The 11092-nt window shown below is 36.2% G+C and overlaps 1 protein-coding gene across 1 annotated transcript; it reads right to left on the minus strand.

Moving 5' to 3' along the window:
• Positions 1–1720: 1720 nt before the first annotated feature.
• On the minus strand, positions 1721–10351 carry LOC111396805 (heat shock 70 kDa protein 14-like). Its single transcript, XM_023023330.1, has 10 exons — positions 10213–10351; positions 8353–9584; positions 7602–7829; positions 7409–7504; positions 7096–7314; positions 3205–3399; positions 2963–3109; positions 2718–2867; positions 2490–2620; positions 1721–2322 (listed from the first exon to the last, which is right to left on the minus strand). The coding sequence occupies exons 2-10, from the start codon at positions 9520–9522 to the stop codon at positions 2121–2123; spliced, it is 2538 nt and encodes an 845-aa protein (XP_022879098.1). The 5' UTR covers positions 9523–9584; positions 10213–10351; the 3' UTR covers positions 1721–2120.
• Positions 10352–11092: the final 741 nt, after the last annotated feature.

Consider the following 11092-nt stretch of genomic DNA (forward strand, 5'->3'; position numbering starts at 1 on the left):
TTAGGATTTCTTATTTTGCAAATGTGGGATGCTCTACATTTAGTTATAGATGAATCGTTGGAAGAATGCCATGTAAGACAAAATTGGATGGTAAAATCTTTGATCAACTGCTTTTTTTTTTCTTTTTTTGTTTTTTAATGAAAATCCAACAGATTTTTCAAATTTTAACTTGGTCGATCATTGCCATGCTCTATCGACTGGTCAAACTAATATCCAGATCACAGGTTTTTAATAGAATCATCCAGTCAGTTTGAGTTTAAAAAACTATTGACCGAAACTATCCATTTCTCAACAAGACATGCTTTGAGGCCATTATAGAATGGACAATTTTAATAATTTGTAAATAAAAACTTTAAGATTTAGTCAATAAAAGAAGAACACTGAGGACTACTGATCACCTTGCATGCCATGCATGTGATAGTTTATTAATTGATGCATTTATTACTTTTAGAACAAAGTTCGAATGCTGCGAATGTTCACAACAATTGTTCCTTCTGTTATGCGTTCAATTTTTGGATGTTCACAACAATTGTTCCTTCTGTTATGTGTTCAATTTTTATATATCCAATTATTCAAAAATGTGGGCTCGGATGATCTTCAACCAACCGAACATGTATTTGATATATTATTTATTATTTGCAGATTCAAAGAACATAAATTAATCCTCGAAAAATATTGTCATAATGAGTTGAGATCTACTGTTTCATTTTTGTTGTCCCACCAATTAATTATTGGCACAATCATAACTTTTAGTTTCAAATTCCCACAGGCATTTAACACTGTCAGCATCCTTTATCTGCAATGAAATCTGCAATTCTGAATCGATGCTGCTGGGTATTTCTCGGAATTTTTTCCCCTAATTTTCTCTCCCCTTATTACACATTATAGCTCAGTAGGAAGGGGATGTCAATAAATACTGAAAGTAATATAAGGAATAAATAAAACTAATTCGAAATTCGCCTAATACCCAGAACAATCGAACTCCAAGCGAGTACAGAAATATTTTATAGAAAATTGTGTGATTAAAAATAAAAGAAAAAATTGAAAAAGAATGTAGGCCAAATGGAGGCTAAAACCATATAAAGAAGAAATTGAACAATATGATTTAATATTGTCCTCCTAAACACCAGTCTGGCACACGAACTAACTGAAAGATAATGTTAGGTCCCATAAAATGATTAATTTATTGGAAGTTAATATACTATGACATAAGCTAATCACCGAAATCAATCTTTTAAAGCATAGTTCCACACGAATCAAATTTGAAATGAAGTTTCCAACTTAGCCAAGCTAAACCCATAAAATGATGTCGAATCCGGACCGAAAGTGAAGATGGCTCCTCTTATCCTGCCAAAACATAAATATTTACCTGCCGTTTAACAAGCCAACTAACGAAATTTTGTTTAGTCGTGAAATTTAGTCGTGAAAATGACTTTGACCAAATTAAACCCCTGTTTGTTTCTCATGTTTAGAAGAATGAGAATGAAAAATATAATCTTTATGGGCCTCACACGAGAGATAGAAATTCAAATTTGATAACTTCATGTAATAAATAACGGTCATATTTTTCATTTTAATGAGGAAAAAATGAAAACCAAACAGGGGCTAAATATAAAATGGTGCTGAATATCAGAACATAGATATCGCACCTATGGAGAGAGTAAATGTAAAATCCTCTCGTTATCACAAATGGTTCAACATTGTGGAAGGGTAAACCATGTCTGAAACAAAATTCAATTTCATTGAAAAATCCAAATCAAATACAAAAAGATAGTCTATAGCATAAATGGGATGACTTAACCCACCAGTCAACCAATAATAATCGGGGACGAGTCATTTTCGTGAACAAGAATTACAAGGCAAAGGAGTATCCCAGTCATTCAAGTTCTCTCTCACAAACCCTCCGAAAAACAGGATTGTAGAGACCTATTTATAATTTAAGGTGACACATGCCGAAATAGATAATACAGTATCCACAGTAGCAATTTCCAGCAAAAATTTCACCGCCACCATTGCACGTCAAGTTCCATTTGCTGATTGCTAGTACAAATGAGAACCCATACAAGCCGATATGAAATATAGAAATACCAACAGGACAAACACATTATTCAGCAATCAGGTCATTCTTGAGACTTATCTGTTTCCATGGGCTCCACCGGCAATTCATTTCCAGATTCATTAGTGTTTTGGCCAGGGATTGAGTTAGGGTTCTCGGCCTCCTGAGATTGGGACTCACCTCCTCCTTGGGAGGCTGCTGGTGAGGGTGTTTCAGGAGTAGCAGGCTTCACTGGCTTTGGCTTCATCATTATTGGCCTGCAAAATCTGTAGATGGAAGTAGTATTTTCATTAAAGATGCATAGTTGTATTGTATTGGATGTATATAGAGAACAAAAACAAACTGTCGTACTAGCAAGCTATTTAGCATCTTCCACCACCCAGTACTTTGAATAGAAACCGGCTCATAATTACTCAACAATTAAGTGAAATACCTATCAAGAGCTTCAGCATTTTTCCTGACATCAGCTGAGAAAAGAACTGGCGTTGCATACTTAGGAAGTGCATCCTGTTGCTGCTTTTTCTCTCTCAGCCATGCCTCAGCTTCAACACATTCATTCAAAACCTGGGAAAGGAAGACGAGTACATCACAATCCATAAATAGTTGTACCATTTATGTATCACCCACTTTTGATGGGGAATTGGAGGGTGCCAGAGGATACCTTTTGCTTATCTGCCAAATCAATGTGATCAAATTTGGGATCATTCGACATAGCTGCCTCTCTGTAACTGCTGATGCAATAAATAAGTTGATCAATTACGGGTCCCCTCTCCAAATGCTCCTTGTATCGTTCCTCTATCGGGTCACCTTGCTGCAGGATATTTATTTCAATTTCATAAAACAGCGTCTTCTTATAAAGGTCAGAAAACAAAGATGCGGTAACCACTAACCAACCAACAAGACTACCTTCTTGAGTTCCTCCAGCTTAGCAATATAGACACCTTTGGTTTCATCCTCGCCGTCCTCATACAACCAATCTTCCACCTCTTGGAGTTTAGCCATCAACTTTTCTATCTCTGAATCCACTACGAACTCTTGATATTTGTCAGAAAGCTACGGAATCAAAAGAACAGTCAATACCTTCTATCATTTAATATTGAGCTACCCATGGTTGAAGTTCTGGCATAACAAACACTCATAAAACATACCTTATTCCGCATATCATAAACATAAGCTTCCACAGCATTCTTTTTCTCCTTTGTTTCTTCCATAATACGGTCCTGCAAAGCCATCTCAAATTCCTTTTCCACCGCCTTTTGCACCTCTTCAGTTCCCATTCCTCCATAAACTTGTTCTGAAACAGGCACACTAGTTCTCTTAACCTTTTTCTTCGGCGCCTCCACCTAATGAACATAAACCAAGGTAAAACAAATTAGAAATGTTTACTAGTCCATTGATAGATTTATAAAAATTAACCCTTGAAAATCAGGGAGATTCCCGACAAATAGACATTCAAGACACGAATAGAATAAACCTACCATTGGAAATTATGAATCATTTCATTTACAGTATAGTTCATAATCTTGTATTGTTAATATAATTAATAATTAAATAACCAATTATGGCAACAACTCAGAATCACGAACGCGCGAAACATGGACACTCCAGCTAAACATCAAGGAAACATTGTTAAAAATTATTATTATTATTATTATTATTATTATTATTATTATTATTAGTGTAGAGCAAATAGTGCTGGCGATGATCAACTTCGAGGAAGATGAACAGTAAAAATGCATAATGGAGAGTTCTTTTGAAAAGGTAAGGGTGCGTTTCTGTTTTCAGTTTTGAACTCATTTTTAATTTTCTATTTTGAGGGATTATTTTAAGGTTGCAGAAAAAGTTTTTGATTTGTCATTCTGAAAAACTGTTTCTCAAAATAAAAAATTAGAAAACTCATTTGGTCTAAAAACTTTAGAAATAGTTTTATTAAGATGGAGAGGGGAAAGGGGTATTTGTATTTGGGTAAGATTTGTGTGATTTTATTAATTACATTAATTTGAAAAAATTTTACGCTCATTTTCCTTGTTTTGAGTTATTTGAGAGTTTACACTGAAAACACTCAAAATGTCAAAAAGTCGTTTTGAGTTTTGTGTTAAAAAATTTTCTTCGTTTTCAAAATCGCATTTTTCAAAATATCATACCAGACCCGTTTTAAATGTTTTCGAAAACTCAAAATAGCCTCAAAATGACAAACCAAACGCACTCTAAATGTTTCGAAAAAAATTTAATAGAAACAGAAGAAAAGTAGAATGGGCGAAAAATATTGAGAAAGAAAACATACAGGTATATTCTGCATTTAATGGGCCAAATCTACTTTAAACCCAATATAAGAACCCGAATTAGTAAATTTAACACCCAGTTTTAGGTTTCAAATTCCATTTTACATCCCCTATCCACAACTCGGCCATCAGCTGTCTTGAAAAACCACCAGTATATCAGATAGCTATCTCCATCCCCTAAGGTTAGTTTATTTCAACCCTTTTTATTTAGATTATTATGAAATGGATGTGTCATGTCTGTGCCATCATAAAAGGTAAATAAAAGGACATGCCACCAGGCGTGCGTGTCATAGATGCGTATCGCTGAATGATACATGTCCGATACTAGAGCTCTAACACCAGTAGTGTCTCGGTACTTTTTAAAAAGTTATCCCACCAGTGCCTTGTTGGTGCTTCTTAGAATAAAAATAAAAGGTAACATAGTTATCGAAAATCCAACCCAAACGCCGCCTTAGCGGTGAACGGACTAGCAATCCATTTAAATATATTGAATTTTCTCTTTTGATTTTTCACATATGATATATGGATATTAAAAAAAAAATCCAAGATTTGCAGATAGAAGTTTAAAATTACATTTTTTGAACTTTTGGGTAATAAATCATTTTTTCGTTTGAAATTTTTGAATGGCTTATCTGTTTCGTTTTTGGCCAATATAAAGCCTTAGCCTAGCGGTTCAAAGCTTCTGACATGTACAAGAGGTTCTGGGGATTAAAACCCCACTGAAATTCTGGAGAAGTTCAGAAAAAGCAATGGTCAAACTGAACCGAATTGCCATTTTTATATCAAAACCGTCCAGTTTAACAATTGTTCATTTGCTGATTGGTCCATATATACCAACCAGAGGACCAGGATCCAGTTCGCTGGTTTCCTGGTCAAACCGGCCATCTGGTTTTAATATGGAAGGATCCACTCCCTCTCACAAAGCACAACAAATGAGACTCTGTATGAAATCAGGCATGTTAACATCATGATAACTAGAGAATGAGTTTTGCTATGTGTACGCTGGGGACTGGAGTACATCCCCCCTCACAAGGTGGGGCCCGCGATTTTTCTATTACCCCCCCCCCCCCGCCCTGGGGGGCTTTCCTTGTGAGGGGGCTGTATACAAACAGCAAAACCCACTAGAGAATAGTGTCTAGCTGGCCAATAACAATTCATCAGCATATAATACAACCGTATTTTTTTTATTTTCAAGCTTCCGATTGTACTGTTCACAAAGTTCAAAGGCATATGACAGAAAGAATTCAATTCTAGATGCTAGGGTCTGTTTTACATTCTGACAAACTTACAACTCTCTTAGTAACCTATTTTTTCAAAACCAGACTGAACATCAATGAAAGGGTCAAGCGTCAAAGGTTCAACAAGGGTCAAACCGATAGTAAATTTTATATACTTTTATACAACAACAAAATTTACAAGCAAAATCCAAATGTTCTATCGACCACACCAGCTCCATAGTTCAACTAATGGTTACGCTTATTTCTGTTGAATATTATTAAATAGGCTAACTAACATATAAGCTAATTTGTAATTTAATGTTAATAGTTGAGTTTATTCGTTCTTTATTTACAAATTTAAATTAGTCAAACCAGTGAAACATAAATTAACAAATAATTTAAATAACATAAAGTAAAAGAATTTGAAAGCCACAAATCATAGAGTTCTAGATCCAAACAAGGGGTCCAAGGCATAAAAAAGCCTTGCTCTCTTCATTCTTTTATGGGCATGAACTGTGTGAAAAGAATGGGGAAATACAACAAAGAGGGAAAATAATCCAGTAAGAGAAGGAAGAAAATCAAACAAAAAATCTTGAATTAGAACTTTTAAGCTTACAGCAAAGAATAGGTACTGAAGAAATAGTTGAAGGAAGTTAATATTACAAAGAAGCAATAAAATTTCCATCCCAGACTTCAGAGGTTCCAATTTAGAAGATTCAAAGAGCTTTGTAACCAATATTTTCCCTGAAATACCAACTGGCCTGACCTTGAAAACCACATACAGGGGTTAACCGGCTCCCAGTTAGACGGCCGGTTGACCAAGTTTAGCACCAATTCTTAATCAAAAAGTTTTCATAGGTAAACAAACTGGTTCCCAGTTTTTGGGATTGAACCGGCTGGTCCGGTGCAGATTCAAAAACATGGTTAATAACCAGAGATCATATCAAGTTGGCCCAAAAAAAAATAAAAGAGAGTAATTGACATACAATAAAACCACATTTTCATGATTTTTAAGCTTCCGATTGACACTGTTCATAAAGTCTGGAGGTACATAACATAAACTCAGTTCGATTCTAAAGAATGCTAAGTTCTGCTTTCTTCCTGTCATAAGGCAAACACATCCAGTTCCTATCTAGCAAAAATGAATACACACAAGAAAGAGAAGTTTGCAGGATAACTAGCCTCTTGCACGTTCTTATGGCCCAGTATTTAGTAAATGGGTAAGCATTCATAAATCATAAACAATTTTCTATTATAGCATCGTGGCATCAAAGTTAATTACTCCAGAAAAGCAACATGTTTACGTCTCTTTCAAAGAAATAAAATACACGTGACAAGACATGCACGGAGAGAGAGAGAGAGACATAGAGAGAGCCCGTGAAATAGGAATACTTACAAGCCTATATGCTATTGTGGGGAAAAAAATGAATAAATAAATAAATAATAACAACAACCAGAACCAAACATTGGGACAAGAAATCATAAAGTCAGGACAAAATACAAAATACAGACAATACTATGATAGACATTTTTAACTCACCTTAGTGTCCGTTTCCATCTGAACAGGCTTATCCCCAGACTCAGGAACACCATTTTCAGCTCCAGGGGCATCATCAGCTTTAGCATCTTGCATATTTACATCGGTTTCAGTAGCACTTGGCGGCAAAGAATCACCAGGTGCCTCATTTGTTTCCATCTTGGTCGGTTTTTCCACCGACTCTTTTACAACTGGCACTTCCACTTCTTCCTCTTCCAAAAGCTAATTCAAACATAAAGAAACATCATCTACAATCAACAATATCAAGATTTGCACTATCATAGGAAGTTAAAAGATCTTTCATAAGAGAACTTACAGTAGCCGACTCAACCGAGACAATACCATGAAAGTTTAAACGTATTTTGACCTTCAGTTTCAATCGTTCTCCATTTGAGGATTGGAAAGGTCCAATCTTGAACCAAAAAATAAAAAACAAGGGCAGTGTTAAAACCCAAAAAATTTGTCCAAGCTACCCTGTGAATGGAATGAATGAACCTTATATAAATTACCGTGTAAGTGCTTATCTTAGCCGGTGCCTGCAATTCGCTAACATCAGCATATTGAACGTCGATTGTGAAAGTACCAGATCTATAGAATGTCAGAGCCTTCATACTTGGTATCGGATTACCCTTGGGGAACACAACAGTGATCTGCTGGTTATCCATGGCTCCATTCTGTGTATCTGGAGCAGAACCTTTCCATGACAAGGCAATCGGGAATGGGAAGCTCTCATTGACCTGCACAGAAAAATGTTGACCAGGTCTTAATCCAGATACCACGTAGTTATGTCCCCTAAATTCAGACAGAAAGATGGTTCAACACAGAAAGTTCTAAATCACATTTATCTAGTATCTTGTACAAAGAAATGATAATAGAAATGCATCAGTCCCCTAATGACTCTGTAGTGCACACTGTAGATTTCTTCCAAACCACACACCCACATAAGCAACTGTAAGGCACCTTTCTAGAACTTCTACTCCAAACCACTATCTCCATCCCTATCATGAAATAGCACAGAGAATGGATTTATAGCAACCCAGAACTTTTAACCATCACAAAAGAACCTATGATCCTTAGAAATTCAATCCTTTTAACATAACTAAAAGTCAGCTTGCAAGTGCCTTTTTTTTTTTTTTTTTTTTTTTTTTTTTTGGGTGTGTTCGAGCACTAGAGAGAGAGAGAGAGATTAAACCATTGTAACTAGTATGCATTAAGGGCACGTCCATGATTGTTCATTGTATCAATTATAAGAATCATTACCTGGAATTCACGCACTTTAAATGTGGGACTAAGAATAGCACATTGCAAAGCACATCCTTTGGCAACACTTTCACTTGCATTCATTGTACGCCTGGGCTCCTTCCCAAAGAACTCTGTCAATATCTTCATAATAGCAGGGACTCGAGAGCCTGAACCAACGACCTCTACTGTATGAATATTCTCAACAGTAAGATCAGCTTCTGCAAGAGCCTTCTCCAATGGCTTTTTAACACGCTCCAATATTGGAACACTAATTTGCTCAAATTCCTCTCTCTTAATGTAGCCTCTTACATCCTTTTCATCCATCAAGCACTCAATGTTCAAAGGTGCCTCAGGATTTGCGCTGAGAACCTTTTTCAACTTCTCGCAAGCAGCACGAAGCCGGAGGCAAGCCCTGGCATTCTGGAAGACATCAATCTTGTACTCCTCCTTGAACTTTGCAGCAAAGTGCTGGAAAAGAACTTCATCAAAATCCCTTCCACCAAGGGACATATCAAAAGAATGGGCCAATATCTTCAGCTGACCTTTCTTGAAAGCAGCAATACAAACTTGCATGCTACCGTGCCCAACATCAACAAAAGCAATATGTAATGGGTCATTCTCGGGTAAGTCGGTCTTGTAAATACCATAAGCTAAAGTGGTAGCAGTAGTCTCGTGAAAAAGTCGGAGAGGGTGCAAACCAGCTATCGTTGCAGCATCTATAACAGCTCTCCTCTGAAGGTCAGTGAAATAAACAGGTATCCCGATGCAGCAATCTACTACTGCTGCATTCAAATTCTTTTCCGCAATGCTCTTCAAATCAGAAAGAACCATTCCCAAGACCTGGACAGGTGTAAATGTCCTCATTTCTCCCAAATATCGTGCATGGATCAAAGGATATCCATCAGGTCCTTCAATCACAGAAAAAGGTAAAGACTTCAGATCCTGCTGCAACTCGGGATCTGAAAACTGGCGTCCAATCAACCTCTTTATTTGGGATATTGTATTTTTGGGATTCATCATGCTCGAAGCAGCTCCTGCTGTTCCAAGGAATCTCTGCTTGTCACCAAAGCATACGACAGCAGGAGTCTCGCGCTTGGACTCATCATTAAGAACAACATCAATACCTCTTTGTCTTGCAACGGCAACCACACAGCTCTCATTCCCAAAGTCAAAACCCACCACACTCATGTTTGCTAAACTGAGCAAAGTTGCAGAAAGAGAGCCTCAAATTCAAGAAAATACCCAACGACCTGAAGAACAAAAAATCATCACAGTAATATTTCATCAAACTTGTCCGCTTCCCTTTCCTCCATAGAACAAACGCAGCATAAAACAACAAAGTAATTTTGCTTTAGCTACACAACATCCCATATTCAGATTCAACCTCAATCTACTTAATACGTTGTGATCCACATTGACTTCATGCATTGCAAGATAGAAAATAACGGTGCATAAAAACACCATCTATGCAAGTAAATCCGGAAACTGCCACACCATTATTATTAAAAGTATGGATTGACATGAAAAGAACAGTGAAGTTAAGGTCATATTAAATAAATATCAATTATTTCCTTGAATACACCAATTTCATTGTGTTCTCCTAATACATAACGTGTTAAAATCAAGAAATTTCCAAGTAGCATCAAAATCAACTAAGAAAAAACCTCGTGGAAGGCAATATCCTTGTTATTTCCTCACAACCAAACCCACGGAATTAGATCTATAAAGGAAAGAAAAGAAAAAAAAATCTAGAATTCGCATTAGCGTGTTAATTCGTAATCAATAACAGATTAAGTAGCTAACTAGATTAGAAAAAGAATTAATATCTAATTAGATCTGAACAGAAAAATAGAAAATGGGAATCAAAAACCACAGTACCTCAGAATAGATCGAGTGCGGCGCGGCGTGAGAGAGGATTTTCTAGAATTATCTTCCGATTCGTAAAGAATAAAAAGGGTTTTAACTCTTTTTTCTGTATTTGTTTGATACATGTGGCTGTGCGGACGAGTCAAGTACTTATATATAGTGTATACTGTATACATACACTGTCGCTGCCGCTTCTAGAAAGATCTTCCTGTTGTGAGAATTCTTTCGCGGGTGGGCTTCTCGGGTCATGGACCTATGGCCCATGGCTTTCTTGGTTTATTTATGATCACGTGCTAAGCTTGAAAAATAAGTTATTTTTCAGGGGTATAATTCATAAATACATTATAAAAAAAAGTTCGTTCATTTCAAATTTACTTTTAATGTTTTATTCTGAAAATACATTTTTTTATTTTTTAACTTAATTTTTACATACATTAGTAACACAATTTGTTATATTATTAGATATCATGTTTCATCCACCATTACCAGTGATTGTAACAAATTGTATTTTAAGTTCGTAACATTCAATCTTCTTGTTGTCTTCATCACCATCACTTGTAACATACCTTGTTACTTTCACATACGCCACGATAGCCAGCCTCTTATAACATGTTACACTATCACTATCGATGTTGTCTCTACAATCACTTTTAACATACTTTGTTACACTGTCACCATAGTCACTACCGACCACCACCTACAGAAAAGCCACCACAGAAAAAAGGAAAAAAAACAAAACAAAACAAAACAAAAGGAAAATGAAAAAATCATCATTCCCGCTATCACCACCACTGCTACTACATATTTCCAACACCATCAACATTTATGTACACCACCATCAATACAAACAAGACTAATCACACAGTGTCTGAGTAAGCTCTTGTGCCCTAGC

Source organism: Olea europaea, chromosome 1 (genome assembly GCF_002742605.1).
Source record: "Olea europaea var. sylvestris chromosome 1, O_europaea_v1, whole genome shotgun sequence".
In the NCBI taxonomy this organism is placed as follows: domain Eukaryota; kingdom Viridiplantae; phylum Streptophyta; class Magnoliopsida; order Lamiales; family Oleaceae; genus Olea; species Olea europaea.